Source organism: Engystomops pustulosus, chromosome 6 (genome assembly GCF_040894005.1).
Source record: "Engystomops pustulosus chromosome 6, aEngPut4.maternal, whole genome shotgun sequence".
NCBI classification, from domain to species: domain Eukaryota; kingdom Metazoa; phylum Chordata; class Amphibia; order Anura; family Leptodactylidae; genus Engystomops; species Engystomops pustulosus.
The window spans coordinates 169,628,060-169,654,033 of NC_092416.1; the positions used below are offsets into that span (position 1 = coordinate 169,628,060).

Consider the following 25,974-nt stretch of genomic DNA (forward strand, 5'->3'; position numbering starts at 1 on the left):
ATCTAATCAACCTACCAGTATGTTTTGGAGTGTGGGAGGAAAACAGAGGACCCAGGGGAAACCCACGCAAACACGGAGAGAACATACAAACTCTTTGCAGATGTTGACCCTGGGACTTGGACCCAGGTCCCCAGAGCTGCAAGGCTGTAATGCTAACCACTAAGCCATTGTGCCGACCATACTTACCCTATTCTGGCTCACCGTTACGGTAATACCGTTTATTGCCCAGGTTTCGGCAGTCAAGAGAGAAGGTCACTGGTTAGGTGCAAAACTGAAACAATCGGGCCAGTAGAGGTCACGGTTTGGATCAGCAGAAAGTGTCAATGAGCTAGCATGGAAACAGGCAGTCATGTACACTTTTGGGGGGATTTATCATACACCGGCACTTGGTGCGCCAGCGTATAATGTTATTCCCGCCCCCCGAGCACCTGCAGGATTTATCCCCCGGGTAGCTACCCAAGAGCAGTTCAAGACCAGGTCCTGCCTGGCATAGAGTTGTTACATAGCCTTTGGGCAGGAATATGCAACGCCAGCCAACTCCTCCCTCATAACAAGGGAAATGGGCTCCAGATTTCAGGTGTACAAGCCATGATAAAATTGGCTCTTTATTTTTTTACTCTAACCCCCAAATGTTGCTTGGAAAAGAAATATGGAAGAGCCCTTGAAATGTTTACCAACTTTTCAACAAACTTTTCATAAATCAGTAGAACAAACTGGTTTTCAGTCTGGAAATCACTGCGTTGAATTCTCTCTTGCTAGCAAGAAGACAGAAGCTCCCTGAGGTGTCTGCTTACATAGAAGCTCTATAGAGAAGGGAGGGGGAACAGTGAGTCACAGCAGCAAGGTCTCTACATAGCAGCACAGAGGTGTCTGATTTCACAGAAGCTCTATGGAGAGGGGAGGGGGCAGAGAGTCAGTGCAGCTAGGTCTCTACACAGCAGCACAGAGGTGTCTGATTTCACAGAAGCTCTATGGAGAGGGGAGGGGGCAGTGAGTCACAGCAGCTAGGTCTCTATACAGCAGCCCAGAGGTGTCTGATTACATAGAAGCTCTATGGAGAGGGGAGGGGGAGCAGTGAGTCAGAGCAGCTAGTCTCTACACAGCAGCACAGAGGTGTCTGATTACATAGAAGCTCTATGGAGAGGGGGGGAGCAGTGAGTCAGAGCAGCTAGGTCTCTACACAGCAGCACAGAGGTGTCTGATTACATAGAAGCTCTGTATAGAGGGGAGGGAGGAGAGAGTCACAGTAGCTAGGTCTCTACACAGCAGCACAAAGGTCTCTGATTACTTAGAAGCTCTATAGAGAGGGGAGGGGGCATTGAGTCACAGAAGCTAGGTCTCTACACAGCAGCACACAGTTGTCTGATTACAGTGAAGCTCTGTATAGAGGGAGGGGGCAGTGAGTCACAGCAGCTATGTCTCTACACATCAGCACAGAGGTGTCTGATTACATAGAAGCTCTATGCAGAGAGGAGGGGGAGCAGTGAGTCACAGTAGCCAGGTCTCTACACAGCAGCGCAGAGGTGTCTGATTATTTAGAAGCTCTATGGAGAGGGGAGGGGGCAGTGTGTCACAGCAGCTAGGTCTCTACACAGCAGCACAGAGGTGTCTTATTATTTAGAAGCTCTATGGAGAGGGGAGGGGGCAGTGTGTCACAGCAGCTAGGTCTCCTGAACAGCTAAGGTCCAGCTGCAAATTATACACTGAACCAGTACAAAGGGATGACCGGATATATTGATACTCCTTCTGTACACACAGAGGACTGCTGATTTTTGCAAAGTTTGTTTAAACGTGACCTACACTTTCAATGGAGTGTCAATGTGCAAGCATGTGTGCAGCTTCACTCAAATGGAGGGCATTGCCTTATAGCTCTTAGAGTTGGACCCACCAAGGATAAGACACTTATAACTAGAGCCGAATGAATCAAAATGGCAAAGTTGAATTACATCCGAATTTCATGAAAATACACAAATCCGAATTTCCTGGTGATTTGTGGTAACAAAGTTCCAAGCCTTCTTGGAGCCCTTCTGGCATCACTTGGCACATCATCTCATTTGCAGAAGAATTTCTGTCAAGACCGAGAGGCTCTCAAAAAGTAGCCACCCTCCTGAAGCCTGAAGCCTGGACTCAACTTGGGGGACCAAGACCCCCTGGTGATGGAGAACAAGAGCTGAAGTTTTCAGGCAGCGCCTCCTCCAGGTCTTTAAGCCCAAGACATGTAAATGATTCTGGTTTGGCAGAAATTCTGATGCCACTGGAGCAAAGAGCCAAGCCACGCCAGAAAGGGCACCACAAGGTTGACCACGGATTCTATGACCTTCTGGTTCAGACACATTTGATTTGGACTTTACAAAAAAGAGGTCCTTCAGCCTTTGTAGGATAATATGCATCACTGTGCCCCAGATGCTACATTATATCATGCTACATCAGACAACATCATAATATATCTATCTATCTATCTATCTATCTATCTATCTATCTATCTCATATCTATCTATCTATCTCATATCTATCTATCTATCTATCTATCTATCTATCTAATTTCTATCTATATCCTATCTATCTATCATCTATCTATCTATCTATCTATCTATTTTCTATCTATCAATCTATCTAATCTATCTCATATCTATCTATCTATCTATCTATCTAATTTCTATCTATATCCTATCTATCTATCTAATTTCTATCTATATCCTATCTATCATCTATCTATCTATCTATCTATCTATCTATCTATCTATCTATCTATCTATCTATTTTCTATCTATCAATCTATCTAATCTATCTCCTATCTATCTATCTATCTCCTATCTATCTATCTCATATCTATCTCATATCTATCTATCTATCTATCTATCTATCTATCTATCTATCTATCTATCTATCTCATATCTATCTATCTCATATCTATCTATCTCATATCTATCTATCTATCTCCTATCTATCTATCTATCTCCTATCTATCTATCTATCTATCTATCTCATATCTATCTATCTTCTATCTATCTATCTATCTATCTATCTATCTATCTATCTATCTATCTATCTATCTATCTATCTATCAATCTATCGATATCTTCAGTTGAGTTTGGGGAGCTAGTCCTTAGGGTTTACAGGCCTGGAAGAAGAATGATTACCATAGTTACCATCAGTTCCGATATTTTTGTAAAAAAATGTAAGAATTCTGGAATATTTGGTCACTTTCTGTTAAAAAAAAGTAACGAGTTTTGCTAAAATTTTCATTACATCCTTACCAAGCAAACAGTTCTAGGAACAAATAGTCAGAAATTTATAGCCCTTTAACGACCAAGCTGAGGAGTACACTTGACTGATGTTGCTGGATCTGCCCTGAGCTGTGTTGTAAAATTATCAAATTATTTATTTTGTAGAGACAACACCAATATAAAAAATAACAAGTTTCATAATTCCAGATTTTTCAAGTCAAGTAAATTCTAATATGCTACCAATCAAAATTTTAATTCATCCTGCAAAAAACAAGTCATCACACAGATCTATTGATGAAAAAAAAAATCAAATACTTATGGCTCCCAAATGAATACAAAATATAAAGTTAAGCTGACAAAAACATATTTTGTGACTTAAATATCCATAAATAGTAGTCAATACAAAAATGTACAACTTTCTACAACTTTCCATTACTTTGCATTTGTTCTGACCAACAGAATAAAGGTAACATGTTATTTTTACCGCAAGGCGGATGTCTAAAAAAACAAAAAACGTCAAAATATTTGTAAACATTTTTCAATATTTTATATGTACCCCCATAAAAGGTGCAAAGTACATCCAAAGCTGTAAAACTCAAGTCCTCCTATATGAAATTTTGAAACACAAATTCAAATATTCTGGTTTTTAGAAGGCGATTCTGAAAGAGACAAGAATAAAAGTCTGTAACCTGAAAATAGCAACATCCTTAGTCCCATTCTACATTCGCGAGTGTGATGCAATGAACTCGCATCACACTCGCAACGCGTGCAACCCGGATCGCACGGCCTGAACGCTGCAAACTGAACTGAACTGACATGCTGAGTTCTGCTTTGCAGTGATTGGGCCGTGCGATCCGGGCAGCACGCGTTGCGAGTGTAGAAGGGGCCCTAAAGGTGGTGTCCAGGGATTTACATTAATAACCCATCCTCAGGATAGACCAGATTAGTGTGGGCCTTCAACCAAACAGCTTTTTCATCTGGTAGCACATAGCCACAAGTAGTTTCATTCCATGCTCTGTATAGTGGCAGGACGCCATGGCTCTCCATGACATGGGTGCAATACTAGACACCGCCATTATATACCGTATGGCGCTGTGTTTGATGAGCAGTGATCAAACTAGACATTGGATGCTCTGGTCCCACAGCTCTCCAGTTTGATTGCCTAGTGTCAGAATCCCACCATTCTGATATTGACGACTTATCTTAGGGTCGGTCCCGGTTGGCCACTTTACCTCATGGTTTTGTAATGTGTGTAAAGGGTGTGGGGGCAAATATTAGGTAATTTACGAATATACATCTAGTAAGAGTTCTGCTCCACTTTCTTCATATGTAAAGTGAAGCCTTGTGTCTTCTATCTCATCAGCCAGAGATTCCAGTCCATAAAATGGCGGCAGATGGAGGGTCATGTGATCTCTATCTGTTCATGTACAATCGCCCTGCCAGGATCTTATGATAGTATTCATGAATGTAAGATTAAGGTCCTGGCAGGGCGATTATACATGGACAGATAGAGATCACATGACCCTCCATCGGCGGCCATTTTATGGTCAGGAATCTCTGGCTGATGAGGTAAAAGACAGGAGGAGTCACTTTACATATGAAGAAAGCGGAGCAGAACTATTACTAGATGTATATTGGTAAATTACCTGTTATCCTGCCCCCCAACACTTACACACACATTACAAAAACATGAGGTAAAGTAGCCAACCCCTTTAAGACATTGACGAATAGCATGTGGTTACAAGACAAGTAGACCTGAGATGAAGCCTACGTCTGCCGAGGTGGACACTTGAGGGATTCGGAGCGATGACTTTGTATTGAGCCTTTGTGGGGTGTTACTTCTACTTGTTGACGTGATTGTCGCTGCTGTTTGTATATTGTAACCCTTGTTCTCTCTCTCTCTGTGTCTCTCCGCAGGCCAAGCACTTCCGTCTGTATACACAAGAGGTGTTGGAGCTGGGTCACAATGTCTCCTTTCTTCTTCTGCTCCCTGCCTCAGACGATGTCTGCAGTGCCCCAGGACAGAGTAATCCTTACACCCCACACTCAGGATTCCTAAACCTCCCCCTTCAGATGTTTGAGCTAGGTACACAAGCGTGTTTTCTTGCCTGGACATATTAGCGCTAACCTGTAGATGAAATAATCTCTCCTAGCATTCCTTCTTTCCCAGTGGTGGCTCCATAAATCACAGGATGGCCACAAATCTCTGGTGTGATCTCCACGGGCTGCACACAGTCCTACTTTGTGGTCACATACACACAATCATTGTGTTTTGTGTCACCGGGGGAGGACGGACTGCCAAAGTTTTTGTGAATTGTTGGAAAATGTTTATACTATGTAATTAATGTTATATATATATATGTGTGTGTGTATATGGCCCCTGTAACATGAATCCATTGTATTACCTTAATTATGTCATCAGGGCAAATTACACCTACACAGACCATGTCATGTATATAGTAAGATTTCTATGTTGTCAGGATCCCTTTTTTAGAAGAGTACCTATAAAGAGTTATTTGCCCCTTTGCCCCCGCCCCCTCTGACCCCCAACTATAGGAACAGGAAAACAAAGATGCCCCTTGGTGAAATCTCAGTTGCTATATCATGTATGAATTTATAATAGGGGCGGTGATAATATACTGAACCCAAATCCAAACTTTTCTGAATTACGTGAGAGTCCCTCTGTGTCCTCTATATCAATACAAGAGGGGTAACTTAATGAGGTGCTAAGGGTGACGTCATACATGGGTCCAGGAGATCTAGGAGAACTATAAGTTGGGTTTGTTTCCATATGAGATGACTATTTTGTTATAGCACCAGAACCAAGTAGCTTTAAAGGGGTTGTCCAGGAATATTTTGATGGCTCCAAGTGGTGTAAAAGTACCAAATAACTTCTACTCATCTCGGTCCTTCCATGAGTGTGGCTTTTACTGAGACCTGGATTTCGGCCTAATGTGTAACTTTTCATGGTGCTGCAGCCGGATGGTAAAAAAAATCCACATCCTTACCACATCTTCTGGTTCCCCTGTCACTCAGATGCTTCCGGTTATAGGACTTATCCTGGGCTACAAGCTTTGTGAGGGATGCAGATACCCGCTTCATGCAATGAGTGGCCTTCATGGACCGGGGGACAACAAAGCGAGTGAAGTCCCTTGAAAAATTGAAGTGACGTCCCGTGGTCTAAGCCTTCCCATACATATGAATTTTCAGTTTGGGACATTGGGGGCGGTTTATCAGAAGTATAAACTTCTGAGGTAAAACTGTTCTCGTTACCTATAGAAACCAATCAGAGCTCAGGTTTCATTTCATAAACAGCTGTGGGAAAATGAAAGCTGAGCTCTGATTGGTTGCCATGAACAACTAGAACAGTTCTGCTCTCAGTCACTTCTGATAAATCTCCCCCCATTGTTTATGTGTCCTTAAAGGAGATAAGGGAATGAGCCGATTCTGGACTCTTCAATGTGCTCAATCCTTCCATGAATGAAATAGGACTTGTCTATGATCCGATTCCACTGCCAAATATAAGTCTTTTCAGTCTTCTAGGAAATTGTCTGACCCCCTGGGTGTATATATGTACCCGCAATATCGCTTGTCCCACAATAGTAGAAGTATTTCATGTCGGACAAGGGAGAAATATCAGTTCACAGGAGTGAGATAAGGTGACATGCCTGAGGGGGTATGGAGCCAGCCAGGATGGAACCAGGAATTGTAGTCCCCTTGTGATATGTCACACACTGGCTGTCCTGACCTGCCCAGCACTTATAATGTTGCTGCAAAAACACGGGCTCATATTAACCCTCCACGGGACGAGCTACTGAGATTAGTCGCCCCTCAGCATATCCTAATATAATGTATCACCGCGTGTTGTGGTCATAGGAGCTTTCTCTGGGACTTCCAGTCTTCGACGGGCACACAATGTTTTTCCTCAGTCCTTGTTCCGCTAGTTCTCAAGCCTATAGGGAATCGGAAATTCTTCGAGACTTTTCCAGTTTCTTCAATATGGAGTTACTCTTACGTTTCTTTAGTTAATGGTATATTTTTACCAGAAATGTTCTGTTCTTCCAATGTACAAACTAAGATTCCGAGGAGCTTTAGCAAATTTTTCAATTTTTGGTTTGGGATCGCACCAGTGTTGCTCCAGTTATGTTAGAAATTGGTCTATAATTGGTCCTCTAAAACATAGATTTGTCATAAATAAGCTCTTATCTCGTTTCGTTCATTTTATGGATATTTTCCAACGCCCGTCTGTTCTCCATAAGTTCTGGGATGAATGGCAGAGCCACTGATTTGAAGGAGCAGTCCAAAATAAATCAAAAATTATTCGGATTTGTGTCTGTGCCAGATTTGTAAAAGAAGTCTATGAACCAAAGCATTGGCACGCTCTAAGATCTATAGGTCTATGACCATGTGAACACTGCAGCCAATCACTGAATGTAATAGTGACATATTACAGTTAATGATCAGCGATTGGCTGCAGCTCCGGAATAGGAACATCATCACCGGACCAGGGATTCAGGCTGCATCGGGTGATTGGATAGTAAAGGATCTGAAGGGTGAAATGGGGTTTTCCTTACATATGTACATACAACAGTATGGGGGATATATTACTCTATCATAGGAAATGGGCCCCATGTTCACCTTATCAGTGGAGGGTTGTTTTTCTCATCACTATATTCTCTTCTACAAGACAAGTGTAGACAGCTGTGAATAGAGGACTTGTTGGCTGACTAGTCATATGGAATAACCAGGAACACTTGTGTTTCCCCATTACCATGAGCAATAGAGGTCACAGTGGTCAACTCCAACAATCATGAGAAGTTGGTCTACAACTGTGCCCATGTGTGCCATATCAATGAAGGGTCGTTTTGAACAGAAACCCATTATCTTCTACTGGACTGGTGAAGATACTAATGAATGAGAACTGGTTGGCTGACTAGTCATGTGGAATACTCAGGGTCACTTGTGTGTCCCCTTTCCCGTGACCACTAGAGATCTCAATGGTCAATCCCTTTAAGTCTATACATGTCCCAAGGTAGAGCAGATAGAATCCTTTATCTCACTTGTTCTTTGAACCTTTTGTTTTTGACACAACTAGATTGGGAAGAGCTAGAACCAACCCTTACCTAAACCTACACCTCAACATCTCAACCCAACAAGCAACCCGTTTCACCTTTACCATACAGCATTGATTTCCTAAGAATGTTTCAACCCAGCTAGCAACCCATTTCACCTTTACCATACAGGATTGATGTTCCAAGAACATCTCAACCCAACTGGCAACCCATTTCATCTTAACCATACAGCATTGATCTCCCAAGAATGTCTCAACTCAACTAGATGTCACGGGTGCTCCTGTGACCTCTCTCCCAGGCCGAATGCACATCCGTGTGCCTCCCTGTACCCCCTCTTCCCTGCTGCAGCCTCACTGACCTGTCCGCTATCCATAGGCGGTCTCCTCGCTCTGACCAAGAAGGCGGGGGTGCCAGCATTCTGACATTTAAAAGGCCATCACGTCAATAATTGATGCTGGCCGGACGCCCTTCGTGTTAAATTCCCGGCCCTTTCCTGTGTCCCCTGCTGGATCTTTGTGCCTTGTGCCTCAGAGAAAGCTCTGTACATCACCTTGGCCGCCACCGCGGACAAAGTCGTGCCTGTGGAGCATATAGTGGTACCACGCCGCAGCAAGTCCAACCCTATTTGCGGTGGGCTCTGGTGGAAACGGGGTGCCACTTAGACTACGCTCCCAGGTGTCGGCCTATGTCATCGTCCACAGTGGTCCAGCAGGTCCACTACCTCTGAACTCGGACACTAGCGATCCATTTCACCTTTACTATACAGCATTGATCCCCCGATTAACGTCTCAACCCGTCTCCACTTTTACAGTACAAAGCCAAATCTTCAAACAATGAGCATCAATACAAATATTCAAAGCATCTATCCCAGACGGCAAAATTGCACAAAAAAATGTTTAATTATATTACATCATATTCCTGCTTTTCCGACTTAATTGCTTTTAATTAAACTTTTAATTTAGTGGAACATGCTGTGTAGTGTACCCTGTGCTGATTGTCTGCAGCGCTCGCGGCCTTGCCAAGATGATGCAATTTATGGAGAGAGAATCACTTTTTGCCCTAATTGACCCCAAAAGGCGCCATCTTCTTCGGCTAACCCTGTGTTTTCTGAACTATGAGCGTCACTTACATGCCTTAAGCACTGAAGGATTATATATAAGCTCCAATTTTTTATTTATTTGTTATATATTTTATATTTTTAGATCGTTTTATATTATTACAGGGGGAAAAAACGGCATAGCAAAAGATTCTCTCTAAAGCTGGAACCGAAGGTATTTTAAGGCTGTAAAAAAAAAAAAGGCAAAAGAAGAAATTACTACGAATCCTGAAAATAAGGCTATTTTGAAGAAACGCAGCACTGTAATGTTGTTATGGGTGGTAATGGGAGGGCAGGATCGGGCCGACCCGTTAAATTTCAGCAGAAGCAGCAAAAAATAGCTCATGCTTCCCACACATTCTCCATAATTACGACTTTTAGCCTCAACAGCTAGCCTTTCAGGTCTGATATTGGCAAGTAATGGACGTGCATACACTGAGCCACTGTAGTCTTGCCGCGTGTATACAGGTATAGGAGAGCTGTGTATGTAAACTGAGCTGATTCTGCATAAGTCGTCTCTGTCATTCAAAAACAATGTTCCTTTGGCTCATTGAAACCGTGCGTGCATCTACATGGCCCTCCCGTCCTCTCTAGTGGCCCGCCATCGTCACCTACCGGGATGATGCAAATGGTCTCCGCAATAGACATATGTCATAGAAGGGACGGTAATGAGCCCGGACAGATAAACCTGGATAATTGGAATGAGAATGCAACTGTTTTCCAAATAGGAAAATGACCCGGCACGGAGCAGGAATCCGAGGCATTCCGAACCCCTGATGAAAGGGGCATTCATCTCTGGTAGTGGTGTGCCAGCTGACAGCCTTCATACCGGCTCGTCTGTCTATTACTAATGTCATTCTCTTTTATATTACCGTACTGTATAACTGCTGACCGCCTCAATCTACCCAATAAAAATAGCTTGAATATTAATATTTCCAATTTTATATCCAATTTTTATAGGTTCTGTACAATTAAAGGGAGTCCCCAAATCTTACCCCTACCTTACCCCAAATCACAAATTGTGCAGTTCAATAAACTATAAAGTTTCAGGACCTTCCTGTTTCCTGGGGATATATCTTTTTAGAGATAATTTAGTTTTTTGATTTATGCAAATGAGCCAATAGGTGCACCAGGGGCGGGGTCATACTTTAGGTACATCCATTTGCCTGAAACTGTGTGCAACAACAGTATGGCCCCAGTCCTGGTCCACATAGGAGCTCATTTGCATAGCATAAGCAGATTTTTTTATATTCCTAGCTATGTAATTGGGAAAAAGGAAGGTTAGCAAAAAATTTGAAATGGTAATTTTCAGTACCTCTCCTGTCACAGCAATACAGACAGAAGTCTTGTCTTTCGCAGACCAGGGGAAAACAAAAAAGTGACGTCCTATGCTCATAGGAAGTGACATCATAAGATCATAGGAAGTGATATGCTGTGGTCATAGGTAGTGACATTCTGAGGTCTTCGGAAGTGAAGTCCTGAGGTCATAGGAAGTGACATCCTGTGGTCATATGGTTATATGAAATGATGTCCTGTGGTCATAGGAAGTGACATGCTGTGGTCATAGGAAATGACGTCCTGTGGTCATAGGAAGTGACATCCTGTGGTCATAGGAAGTGACATGCTGTGGTCATAGGAAGTGACATTCTGGGGTCATAGGAAGTGACATCATATGATCATATGAAATGACGTCCTGTGGACATAGGAAGTGACATACTGTGGTCATAGGAAGTGACTTCCTGTGTTCACAGGAAGTGATGTCCTATGGTCCAAGGAGGCCATGCATTGGCCGAAGCAGGCCCCCTGACCTCCCAGAACTGCTGGCAATAAACATGGGCAAAAAACAAAAGTACTAGAGTGATGTGGAACCTGGGAGCCAGAACATATTTAATAGATTTTTCTTCTGCCCCTTCCCCAGCCCCCACAGGATTTTCCCCGATTCGTGGAGATCCCAAAATTTCTATATAGTACTGGTTTAACTTATCTTACTGTTTTGTGTATACAGCTCCCACACAAAGCTATGTATCGCCATGGTTACCAAATGTGTAGTCAGGGAGTCACAGTTTCTTTTCAGTTTTTTTGTACAAGATAATTTATTCTTCACAGAGATATAAATATTACATCATATTGTCATTTAAAGGGGTATTCCCACGTCTGCAAATTAATGGGCTTTTTTGTAAGTTGAAACATTATACAATTTTCCAATAAACTTTCTGTATCAGATCCTTTTGGATTTCTAGATCTCTGCTTGCTGTCATTCTAAAGAAAGCTTCTATGCTTACTTCCAGTAGACAAAAATCTGACCATGGTCACACAGGTGCACGTCTCATTATATCACAGAGAGTAATATACCTTTGTGATATGCCGGGGCAGTGCACCTGTGTGACCATGGGCACATTTCTGTCCATTGGAATTAAACAATGAAGCTTTCTATAGAAGGACAGCAAGCAGAGATCTAGAAAACCGTGAGGAATTGATGTAGAAAGTATATTGGAATTTTGTATAACTTTTCATTATCGAAACAAAATTAATTACATGCTGAAATAACGATACCCCATTAAGGTTTTTTTTAGGAATATTGGAAATAAAAAAAACCCTAGGGGGTGAGATTACAGAAAAGAATTGTACTTTCTATGGCTAGCGGTTTAGATATCAGGTTCAGGTCTGGATCCGGTTTCGGGAGTGACTTGCTTTGGCCAACCATTGGCCTCAAGAGGGTGACAGAGCAGGATTAGAACACTTTTACATTTTTTTGGTTACTCCTGCCCTGGCCACCAGGGGTTATTCTAGGAATTTTGGAAAACATCTTTAAGGGAATTAGGTGGCAATTGTTATCAGTGTTAACACATTCTGAAAATGTTCACACTATTAAAATGTAAGAATAATAACTCCAGACGTAAAAGAAAAAGAATCCTTCAAAACGTCTTAATAGTTGGGTTTTTTCCACTTTTTTCCATCCCCGAAAAAAAAAGGTGATGAAAAGATCTTATACAGGCAGTCCCCGGGTTACGTACACGATAGGGTCTGTAGGTTTGTTCTTAAGTTGAATTTGTATGTAAGTCGGAACTGTATACTTTATAATTGTAACCTCAACCAAATTTTTTTTGGTCTCTGTGACAATTGGATTTTAAAAATGTTGGGTTGTCATAAGAACCAGGATTACCAATAAGTCTTCATTACAGACACCTGTGATAACTGTTGTAGATGTTAATTGTAGCGCAGGGCTAAAGTAAACAATTACCAGAGGTCCGTTTGTAACTAGGGGTCGTCTGTAAGTCAGGTGTTCTTAAGTAGGGGACCGCCTGTATATCCAAATATGGAATCAATGTAAACATATCCCACAAAAATGACATCTCACATAGCGAGGAAAATTTTTCCCACAGATTTTTATTTTTCCACAAGATTAAAACTGTATAAATTTGGTATCTACATGATGGTACTTACCCAAAGACAAATAGGAGATTCGTCATTTGTATCGCACAGTGAGAGCTGTAATGAGTAAGCTGAGCGCTCTCCAGAGCAGTCTGTCTAATACAGATTCACTATATTTACAGTAGATTTGCAGTGTAATGTATTAGCAATCAGACCCCCTAGGGTTCAATCACCCTTGAGGGTCTAACAAAATAGCAAAAAAAAAAATTAAATTAGAGCTATTTTTTCCTAGAATGCAAAAATTTGTTTATTGAAAGGAGCAAAGGACATATATACCAATCAAAACATACTGGTAGGTTGATTGGATTGTTAGCCCCATTGGGGACGGGGACAGATTTGGCAAGCTCTGTGCAGCACTGCGTAATCTGTTTGCACTATACAGGCAGTCCCCAGGTTACATACAAGATAGGGTCTGTAGGTTTGTTCTTAAGTTGAATTTGTATGAAAGTCGGAACTGTATACTTTATCATTGTAAACCCAGCCAAAATTTTTTTGGTCTCTGTCACAATTGTATTTTAAAAATGTTGGGTTGTCATAAGAACCCGGATTAACACTAAAGCTTCATTGCAGACATCATTTATAACTGTTACAGTTGATTATTGTAGCCTAGGACTAAAGTACAGTAAATTACCAATAACCATAGGTCCATTTGTAACTAGGGGTCGTCTGTAAGTCAGGTGTTCTTAAGTAGGGGACCGCCTGTATAAATAAAGGAATTATTATTATCATTATTATTAGCAATAAAGCTCATTTGGGGCTGGATTTAGCTGCCAGTGATTTGGTTATTATTATTATTATAAGGAAATAGACATAAGTACTTCTCCCTGTGATCAAAGTGTTACAAGTCAAGGAGTATAACACAAAAAGAAAAACATTACAAAAACCAACAGTATAAAAGCATAAAATAATTATCCAATGCGATAAATATCACAACTTAAAATAAAACGTTTCAATGTCTCAATCAACGCTTTTTCGACATTTTACCACCCACGTGAATTTGAATAAAAAGTGATCAAATTGTTGTACTGGTCCCAAAATTGTAATAATGAAAACGTTGGCTTGTCCTGCAAAAAATGACATGGAAGTGTAAAAAACGTTATTTAGAAATGAAATAGATTTGGACCCTACAGTGAAAACCATAAAAACAAAAGTCATAGAAAATGGCGCAAATTAGTTTTTTCATCAATTTTACTGCATGTGGATTTTTTTTTCAGCTTCCTGGTACAGTGTATGGAATATTTATTGGCACCGCTAGGAAGTACAACTCGTCCGACAAAAAACAAGTCCTCATACATCTATCAAAATTAAAAAAATTAAAAAAAGTTCTTGCATTTGAGAGAAGGGGAGTATAAAATGGAAAAGGGCTTGAAGGGGCTACAAAGGGTCTTTTTGGTCTCTCTTTCTTCTAATCACTTGGGTATCCCATCAGTCTGACCACCATTCCTGATCTTGTGACTAGTGATTGAATTACAGGCAGTCCCCGGGTTACATATAAGATCGGTTCCATAGGTTTGTACTTAAGTTGAATTTGTATGTATATTTTATCATTGTAGATCCAGACAAAAAAATTTTTTTTGCCCCAGTGACAATTGGAGTTTCAAAATTTTTTGTTGTAACGAGACCAAGGATTATCAATAGAGCTTCACTACAGACACTATACAGCTGATCAGTGCGTCCTGGGACTATAGTAAAGCACCCAGAGACCTTCACCAGGTGGCAGAGGGGTCCGTCTTTAACTAGGGGTCGTCTATAAGTCGAGTGTCCTTAAGTAGGGGACCACCTGTATTATAAAACCCCTTTTGGTAGAAGATATCGTAGAATTTTGGGCTATTTTGTGCCATCTTTTTGACAGATATTGATGGAGTCTAACGGAGCCTTGGACATCCTATCGTCTTTCTCCCGTCCACTGATACGTCAAGCACCGGCTATCAGTCACTTGAATGACAGCTGTGTTAATACAGCATTAGTTATGCCGAGCTCTAAATCCTGGGGTGTAAACAAAGCCTCGTCACAATATGGTGGAATGGTGAGGTGTATAATTTACTTCTGCTCCATCACCCGCAGAGACAGCTTGTCTAGACTCCTAAGTGTATTTATTTTTAAGTACGGCATGGCAAATTCCTCATGTTAGAATCTTCTTAAGGTTCATTTAAAAAAAAAATTATGCATGGCCCCGGTTTGTAGGAAATGATGCGTGACATGACTAGGACATGACAGTCTTATTTGTGGAGAGTATTAGGATCTTTGGTCGGAGGCCAGAACTTACGACACCTGTATTAGAGCGGAGCCCGGTTGGCAGGTTGGGGATTTTTGGGGACAATAGATGATTTTAGTATCGGATTCTTTCGATAATTGTTTGTGCGGTGACTTCTTAGTAAATACTTTCTGTAATTTCTGTAATGGAATATCTTTAATCTGTGTATAGTTGCCGTCAGGAGATATTTAGGTAGAAGCATGAAGACTGTAATGTACACCCTCCGTCACGTAGAGGTGGAGGATAGTATCACAGATTGCCCACTTACTTTTTGTGCTGAGTTGAACCAACCCTATCTGTATCTGCCATCCTCATTGGGTTATATTCACTTCTAAAATCTATCCTTTTTCATAGTATCATAGTTTATAGGGTTAAAAAAAAGACACTTGTCCATCAAGTTCAACCAAGGAAGGGAAGGGATTGGACGAGGAAGGGATTTAGGGGAAACAATTCTATATAACATAACCATCAATGTTATTTAGGTGCATCTAGACCCTTCTTGAAGCTCTCTGCTGTCCCTGCTGTGACCAGCGCCTGAGCTCAGCTATTCCACAGATTGACAGTTCTCATAGTAAAAAAGCCCTGTCTCCTCTGGTGATTAAACCTTGTTTTCTCCAGACAGAGACAGTGCGGATAGTCCTCTGTTTTAGGAGCAAAAATAATGAAAGTGCCGAATCCAGACCTCAAAATTAAAGTCAGACCCCAGACCTGACAATCAAATCCCGGATTGCCTATTATTTGGTAGATTATCATTTGGGATTTCCATTGTTGCCTTTCGGCAATCTAACCCCAATACTAGACCCTTACATTAAGTGGCCTCTATCAGGGGCGTAACTAGGAGAGCAAACTTCTCGATGGGACACCTTTCCCCAAAATAAACATATGTTACAATCACACACATTTATACACTTATATATACACAAACCATTTATATACTTATATACACATATAGCATATACACACACCATATACACATGTACAGCATAAACATACCACAGTATATACACACCATATATACATACATACAACATATACATGAATACATACACCACTAACCTTGATCAGATCGTAGACCCCCAGACCTTATATGCTCAGATGTTCCTGTGAATACTTACCACAGAAAATCCAATCAATACCTCCCGTCAAAGTGCTTTCAATGCCCCCCATTCGATGCTCCTTGTGTCTTTCTACTCCAAGCTCTTCTCATAGGGTCCTGAAGCCAGCCCACATCAGAAAGTTGTGTACATCCTGCCCTTCATATGGTATCACAACCTAGTGTAGCAGCCAACACCTGGAACGTAGGAGATCCAGGGAGACAGTGATGGTGAGATACTAAAGCCCTTACTACTGAGGCCCATTCTTGGTTTGGATTTGGTCCAAGTTAGTAGTAACAATCAGTTACCTGGAGAAATAAGAGTAGGTATCTGGTACCTTAGTAGGCCTGGATCCTTGTAGATGGGTGCCTAAAGGGATTGGCTGCTCATTCTTCTCCCTGGACCCATCACTAGATATCTGATTCTTGGACCTCACACCAATCAACTATTTTGAACTGTCCATGTTGCCCATGAATTAGAAGGCCATGTTAGGTGTCAAGGAACTGTATCTCTTCTTTTATTTACTCTAATGATAGCAGAGCTGTGGTTTCTTGTCACTGCCCCTTGACTTTGGATGGAGCCATCTACTCCTGGCTCCGTCCCCTACATAGGTTCCTGGACTGGAGGCAGCCTAGAACAGCTGATAGGTGTGGGGTCAGATGTCAACCAACGAGATACAGATGACCTACTCTGAGTATCAAAAATGGCCATGGGCCAGGCCACCCCTTTTATTTTTAAAGGATCACTCCGGTCACAGCTAATTCATTGATTTATACCTTGTGCAGGACCACAAGGGAGGAGTAAGACTCCAGGTTCTAGCGAGGTTCTAGGAATACAACGAAAATGAATCATGTTCCTCCCTTCTGGCCCGGCACCATGTATTATTCAATGAGTTAGCTATGACTGGAGTGTTCCTTTAAGGTTTCCTTATTGTATATAATGGTCGAAATACACCAAGCCTACAGACATACTAAAATTTAGTCTACAGGAATCCATCCTCTAGCATATGTTGAGTATTTTTATGTTCCCTTCTCGAGACATTTCAGTAGCAGTAACGCTACTTTTTTCCTGCTTAAGGTCCCATGAAAATTTGACTTTCAAGAGACTTCTTATTCTCTGATTATTACACTATGGAAAATAAATGTATAGCTACAGATTTCCCGAGTCACGCTTCAGCCTAACAGGAGGGCAATTCCATCTTAGCTCCAGACAACAAAGTTGGTTGTGTGCTCGAAGGACCTGGACCTCAATTGCATCTCTGTAGTATGAAGCGTAGGACAGAAAACAATAGTGATAGGTTCAACCGAGTCGTGTCGTAAAACTGGAATGAGACGTGAAGACGTCGGGGGAGTGGGATAGAGTCGGGATAGAGTTATCGGGATGGCAAATAGAAAATTGCTTTGACCCCTTGAATACATTTTGAGTGGATTGGATGGAAATCAGTGCCTAGGAACATGGTCAAACTTGGGATTGTTGAGTTTATTAAAGATCTAAAGAAAAATATTGGTAACATAAAAGACATAAAATAAAACCTAAATACCCTGCGATGGTCCCTGGTTCCATCATCGCAACATCCATTGGTTCTCCATGACTATGTTTGGGCTGGAAATGTTGGTAGTCAATAAGTGGCCTCAATTGGCAGAGGTGGCGTAAAACAATTGATATCCCCTGGGTTTGTTGAGGTCACTTAATGCCCACAGCAGATCCCATGACCTCCAATACCCTGGAATTGGGACCCTTAGATGCTCCCTATAATATTAGGGCTGTAGAATGGTTGACTTTTACCTATGATATAGAGACTTTACTAGAGATGAAAAGATCAACCAGAAATATCTTATGATTGTCTCTTATTATCCTACCAAATTAAGAGTTTGGCGTCAGTGTAGGTAAACTTTTGGCCCTTGTGGGCCCAGAATCCATTTGGTGCCAGCTAGAACTGAGTGTTGTGAAAAACTTAAGGTTTTTACCTTTAACCTCCCCAAGTTGTTGGATGATTTTTAAGTCATTGGGGGTCATTTACTACGGGCCCGATTTCCCGACGTGTTACCTGAATATTTCAGATTTGCGCCGATTTTTCCTGAATTGCCCCGGTTTTTTGGCACACGCGATCGGATTGTGGCGCATGCATGCGATGGAAATCGGGGGGTGTTGCGGAACGAAAACCCGACGGATTCAGAAAAACCGCCGCATTTAAAAAAAAAAAAAGTGTCGCTGGACACGCGCTTACCTGCACTCAGCCCGGCTTGGTGAAGTTCAGTGCATTCCGATGAACTTCAGCGCAACAGCGACACCTGGTGGACGTCGGAGGAACTACCTTAGTGAATCCCGGCCGGACCCGAATCCTCCGGAGAGAACGCGCCGCTGGGGATCGCGAATGGACCGGGTACGTAAATCTGCCCCATTGTCTCCAGAATAGACATGGGATGGGGGTAATTACACTGATACGGCAACAGCATAGTCAGAAATAGAACCAAAGGCCATTACCCAGAGATCAGGACATGATCGGCCTGACTACAGTGCAGGTTTGTAGTCAGGGACAGTGCAAAAATATAAGGCAATATACGTCAGAAGTTAGAAGCCATGTTTAGAAAAAAAAGATATGGAAGATCAGTGAGAGATCTCTGAGGAGCATTACCTAATATAACACTGGGAAATATGCAAATACATTTCCCAGGAAAACATTGCCTCTTAGCTACCTTGTGAGGCAGTTCCCTTAATATCAAGGGTGACTTTCATAAAGTCTAAAGCCAGATAGTCATGCTTAGTGTTTAGGGGGCTGCCAGATAGTCATGCTTAGTGTTTAGGGGGCTGCCAGATAGTCATGCTTGGTGTTTAGGGGGCTGCCAGATAGTCATGCTTGGTGTTTAGGGGGCTGCCAGATAGTCATGCTTTTTGTTTAGGGGGCTGCCTTACAAGAGGTAATGATTTCCTTATCCGATCCTGGAAAATGTATTTGCATATTTTCTGGAAATATGCAAAATATGAAATATGGAGCATCAATGGCTATAAGTCTCCACACGCCATAAGGAGACCTTAACTGGCAAAGTCTCCATATGGAGAACTCTTACTTCCTGACCAAAATATAACAAATCCTAAACAGTGGGTGTTGTATATGTTGTATATGTTCCATAAAATGACTCCTTTAACCCGGAAATTGCATTTGCTCCACATTTTGGAAACAAACATTTCACTTAATAGGCGAAGCGTCTTTTATCTAGGGCAGAGTTCTATGTTTTGTGTTTCCTGACACTAAAAGTATACGAATAGCGGTGGCCCATCCCGGGGGTCAGTCTTTGCTATGACCAAGTGTACTAATGGCAGTGACATGTTTATGGGGTCAGGTCCTTTTAGGAGCAAAGTATACTAATAGCGGTGGCATGTCGGAGAGGTCATCCCCTCCAGTGACCAGAGGGCCCCGAGTGACATGTTTAGTTCATCACCTTGTAAACAAGATGAGATGACCCCTCCGAGGAGTTTGGTTTCTTCTGTCTCCTGCTGATATGGATACCCCCCCCCCCCCCCCCATCCCACTAAATCCAAACTAGTTTTCCATTTCCACAGTATGCAAAATACATAAAATAACACTAAGTATCATGTAACCTGCAACTGCATAGAGACGCATTATGTCATGGAGAGGTTTGAGTTTTAAAATCAGTTTTAACAAGCAAATTATATGTCATTCTTCTAAATAGAATATCTATGCAAGTGTAACGTACGAAAGCAATTGTGCTAAATATATCTATCTATCTATCTATCTCATATCTATCATCTATCTATCTATCTATCTATCTATCTATCTATCTCCTATCTATCTATCTATCTATCTATCTATCTATCTATCTATCTCCTATCTATCTATCTATCTATCTATCTCATATCTATCTATCTATCTATCTCCTATCTATCTATCTATCTATCTATCTCATATCTATCTATCTATTAATCTATCTATCTATCTCATATCTATCTATCTATCTATCTACCTATCTCATATCTATCTATCCATATCATATCTATCATCTATCTATCTATCTCATATCTATCTATCCATCCATCTATCTATCCATATCATATCTATCTATCTATCTATCTATCTAGTATAAAGAAAGCGGGCAGCACTCCGTTGTAGATAAAAGTAAAAAAGTGTCTTTATTCCATAGTGAGCAACTGTGACAGCGACGTTTCGGCTCTGCAAGAGCCTTTCTCAAGCCATTCAAACAGTGAAATGGTGGCCATATTTAAATACAACAGGTGATCACATGACAAATTGGGATACTCCCACCATTTTTGTATAACTGTGATATAATGCTTATTACATAGTCAAATTACATATCGTGAACATTAAACATAGTGCACAATGTAAAATACATGTATATGTATGTGATAGACGTTAAAATTGAAAAAAAAAATTTTTCTATATGTATCGGAGAACATTGTTGCTGATCAGGGAAGGTCGACACGTGGAAACAACTGGGAAGCATTGCTGTCAACACAGAAGCACTTGAGCACCTTTACACAGACAAGACCAATGGCTGGACTAATCTGTGTCACTAATAAAGCTGTTTGTTATATATAACACAATTTTAACGTCTATCACATACATATACATATCTCCTATCTATCCATATCATATCTATCATCTATCTATCTATCTATCTCATATCTATCTATCCATCCATCTATCTATCCATATCATATCTATCATCTATCTATCTATCTATCTACCTATCTCATATCTATCTATCTATCTATCTATCATCTATCTATCTATCTCATATCTATCTATCCATCCATCTATCTATCCATATCATATCTATCATCTATCTATCTATCTATCTCATATCTATCTATCCATCCATCTATCTATCCATATCATATCTATCATCTATCTATCTATCTATCTATCTACCTATCTCATATCTATCTATCCATATCATATCTATCATCTATCTATCTATCTCATATCTATCTATCCATCCATCTATCTATCCATATCATATCTATCTATCTATCTATCTATCTCATATCTATCTCATATCTATCTATCTATCTCCTATCTATCTATCTATCTATCTATCTATCTATCTATCTCCTATCTATCTATCTATCTATCTATCTCATATCTATCTCATATCTATCTATCTCATATCTATCTCATATCTATCTCATATCTATTTATCTCATATCTATCTATCTATCTATCTATCTATCTATCTATCTATCTATCTATCTCATATCTATCTATCTATCTCTCTATCTACATAAAGTCATTTTATAAATTTTATACATTTAATGTTGCAGTCCATGTTACACCCCTGATGCTACATCACATATAATTCTCCTCTCTCAGACATTTTGCTCATGATATTTGTGTCTCCTTACAAGAATTGTTCTATGATGGGGGAACGTGGCGCTGACTCGACATGCCAAAATAAACATTATTATTAGTACAGGAGGAGAGGGCAGCCGGGCTTTTTCATGGAATAATGTATTACAGTTGCAGGGGAGACTTGTCAGCCGGAGTTCTTCATCAGGAGTAAAACAGGACTAGAAAAACATTCATCAATTTCTACCTTCTCCAAACATGGAAAAGTACACGTCTAATTAATCAATCATATTACTCTCCATAAATCAAGCAAAGTCAATGGATTGTGAAGCGGGAATATTCACCGGGCGACACATACATTAACATAAAGGAGAAGTGATTGAGGGAGGGGGGGGGGGTCAAGATTTACTTCACAGTTTAGAAAACTACTGTATCTGTCAATGTTCTAGAATTGTGTAACAAGGAGTCTCCAGAACTTTTTGGGGGGATTAATTACGGCTTGTACTTCTGAATACCGGTAATCACGCCATGATATAGTAGTGATTCAGAACCAGAAATTTGGTACTACTCCGCTCTTTTTGCCGGTTGATAGGGGAGGGGGTGGTGCTGAGCTGTGGAGTGAGTAGTTGATCGGGGAGTGGGCGGTGCTGAGCTGTGGAGTGAGTGGTTGATCGGGGAGGGGGCGGTGCTGAGCTGTGGAGTGAGCAGTTGATCGGGGAGGGGGACGATGCTGAGCTGTGGAGTGAGCAGTTGATCGGGGAGTGGGCGGTCCTGAGCTATGGAGTGAGAGGTTGATTGGGGAGGGGGTGGTGCTGAGATGTGGAGTGAGCAGTTGATAGCGGAGGGGGTGGTGCTGAGATGTGGAGTGAGCAGTTGATCGTGGAGGGGCGGTGCTGAGATGTGAAGTGAGCGGTTGATCGGGGAGGGGGTGATGCTGAGCTGTGGAGTGAGCGATTGATCGGGGAGAGGGCGGTGCTGAGCTGTGGAGTGAGCAGTTGATTGGGAAGGGGGCATTGCTGAGCTGTGGAGTGAGCGGTTGATCGGGGAGGAGGCGGTGCTGAGCTGTGGAGTGAGAGGTTGATCGGGGAGAGGGCAGTGCTGAGCTGTGGAGTGAGCCTGGGCCAGGGTCTGGTGCAGGCTACAGTCCAGGCTGGACCTATTAGAACTGGGCCCGACAATTGCCTGATAGATGTGGCGGGTGCCAGGGTAGGGGATTGAATCATAAGCTCACACATGATATATACCCCCTTTATTTCCTACTTATCCTAAGAGTAATAGCCGATCAGGCGGTATCCAACAACAGGCAGCTGCTAGAAGCAATGGAGGTAGTCAGAACAGAGCTTTAGCTCTTGGTGCTCATAACAACAACACCATTCATGATATACTGGTTGCTCTGTGTATTGCAGCTCACTTGAATAGGACTGAACTACAAACAGACCATGTGACCCATGGACGTGACATCAATCACTTGTTGGGTGGGAGGTGGACCCTCGCCAATGAGATATTGGAGGACACTTGTCAGGGCTTGTATGAAATTTTCAGGTGTACAAGCCTTGAAATAATGGCAATTCCTTGTAAACCTCCAGGAATTGTGATTACTTCCCCATTTATGCCACCTCCACCTAATGGGCATGGAAGGTTGTAAAGGGGGAATCCCCGCGGGCCCCACGTCTGCATACTTGTCATAACCTGCAATGGTTGTAGGTAATAGCACAATAGCAGGTCCTGGCATAGACCCATACATCAGCCCAGCCAATCACTGAATACATTAAGAGCCCACAGCCTCAGAGGGGCGGGGCTTAAATCATACGCCAGCATACGATGTGCCAGCATACGGTACATGTCCCCGATTTATTGCATATACCTTCAGGTGACCACTAAAATTCAGAACCTACTATGTGGACCTCCTACACTTTCTCCTTGGTCATCATATGGTCTAGAAAACACATAACTATCATTTATGATATAATGTAACCTATGGTCTAACTACACAATAAAAAAGCCTTGGGGTTCTCCAAGACATACAATTAAAAGGAGGTTTTCAGATGAAAAATATTCATAGCATATTCATAGAATAAGTTATCAATGTTACATTGGTGTGGGTCCACCAGCTACAACTCCCCCAAATCAACTGATGCACAAGGACTGAAACAGGAAGCAGACAGCGCTATCCTCTATGTAGTGGCTGAATCATGTCACTGCAGCTTGATTCCCATTCAAATGAAAAGGCTTTGATTTGCAGTAACCTTGTTTGGCCACTACACAGGAAGTAGAGCTGTCTACTTCCTGTTCCATTCACAGTGTATCAACTGGGCTGAGGGGTTGGACCCCCACTAACCTAATATTAAGGATCTTTGCTCTAGATATATTACCAATATTTGAAGCCCTGAAGACCCCTTTAAGAATACAATTTGCTGTTGAATATTATGATTGGCTGCACTGGTCACATGATGATAATATAATAATAATGATACAAATTATAACAATAAACTAACTAGATGAAGACCCAAGAATTTTAAAAAAGCAGCTTAACGAGTGATTAGGAGAAGATTTAACAACTTTTTAGTATTCTTTTTTTAGGGGGTGAGGGGTGGAGGGAGGACAACACCATTAATCCCATGACCTCAGAGCTGCAGTTGTCAAAAATAATTTTTAATTATATATTTTTTCCCCCCAGTTCACTTTTGCTGCTACAAAGAGAAGTTCATCAACCTGTATTGCCGCCTGTCTGCCATAGTAGAGCTGGACTCCCTCATTTCCCAGCAGGCTTTGCGAGAAGCAATTACTGATGAAGAGGTTGGTGCAGCAAAGCAGAGACACCAGCAAGTCTTAGACTATATACAGGTACGGCAAGACTTGGATGTTGGTTTATGTTATAAAAGACCCCCCCAAAATAACATTGCAGAGTGGACTTCTGGGGGGCAGGGGGAGGTTCATCGTGAAGAAAATCACTGCTGTGTACAATATATGGGGGAAATGAGAATGTGTCAGAAAAGGTGAGGATTGGAGAGGTTTCACTGCATTGGTTCATCTTAAACCTAAAATTTGTAATGACAATGCACTAGTATCTATTATCTCTGTACTGTGATATCACTGTGTGTATTATCCCTGTACTGTGACATCACTGTGTGTATTATCCCTGTACTGTGACATCACCGTGTGTATCATCCCTGTACTGTGACATCACTGTGTGTATTATCACTGTACTGTGACATCACTGTGTATTATCTCTGTACTGTGACATCACTGTGTGTATTATCCTGTACTGTGACATCACTGTGTGTATTATCCCTGTACTGTGACATTACTGTGTGTATTATCTCTGTACTGTGACATCACTGTGTGTATTATCCCTGTACTGTGACATCACTGTGTGTATTATCCCTGTACTGTGACATCACTGTGTGTACTATCCCTGTACTGTGACATCACTGTGTATTATCCCTGTACTGTGACATCACTGTGTGTATTATCCCTGTACTGTGACATTACCGTGTGTATTATCCCTGTACTGTGACATCACTGTGTGTATTATCCCTGTACTGTGACATCACTGTGTGTATTATCTCTGTACTGTGACATCACTGTGTGTATTATCCCTGTACCGTGACATCGCTGTGTGTATTATCCCTGTACTGTGACATCGCTGTGTGTATTATCTCTGTACTGTGACATCACTGTGTGTATTATCTCTGTACTGTGACATCACTGTGTGTATTATCCCTGTACTGTGACATCACTGTGTGTATTATCCCTGTACTGTGACATCACTGTGTGTATTATCCCTGTACTGTGACATCACTGTGTGTATTATCCCTGTACTGTGACATCGCTGTGTGTATTATCCCTGTACTGTGACATCACTGTGTATTATCCCTGTACTGTGACATCACTGTGTGTATTATCCCTGCACTGTGACATCACTGTGTGTATCATCCCTGTACTGTGATATCACTGTGTGTATTATCCCTGTACTGTGACATCACTGTGTGTATTATCCCTGTACTGTGACATCACTGTGTGTGTTATTCCTGTACTGTGACATCACTGTGTGTATTACCCCTGTACTGTGACATCACTGTGTGTATTATCCCTGTACTGTGACATCACTGTGTGTATTATCCCTGTACTGTGACATCACTGTGTATATTATCTAAGCCTTCTGAAACATGGTTCTGATCGTTGCATATCTGTACCCTGTTCTAAGTTGAAAAAAAATATTAATTTTCTTAAATACTTAGTTAACAAGATCCAAACTTTATTCAGTGCAAAATATTGTCAGCAACAGTTGAGCTCCTGCATCTGTGTGATGGGCAGCACATAGGTGCATGAGGTGTATCGGCTAATGTACATGATATGAGAAGGACGGAAGGTTAGAGGAACCAAAGTGAGTGAAGAAATATTAAAAAGTTATTATAGTATCACATACTAATGTATCCAAAGTTACTGATCATGTAAAAATTATTTAACAAC

The 25,974-nt window shown here is 41.4% G+C and overlaps 1 protein-coding gene across 3 annotated transcripts in view; it reads left to right on the forward strand.

The window, feature by feature from the left end:
• ANKFN1 (ankyrin repeat and fibronectin type III domain containing 1) overlaps nt 1–25,974 on the forward strand; it is a 530,260-nt gene that overhangs the window by 453,014 nt on the left and 51,272 nt on the right. For all 3 annotated transcript variants that reach the window (XM_072112310.1, XM_072112311.1, XM_072112312.1), the window contains 2 exons: nt 5,145–5,313; nt 24,179–24,345. In XM_072112310.1, the coding sequence (XP_071968411.1) occupies nt 5,145–5,313; nt 24,179–24,345 (336 nt within the window). The remainder of the gene's footprint in view (nt 1–5,144; nt 5,314–24,178; nt 24,346–25,974) is intronic.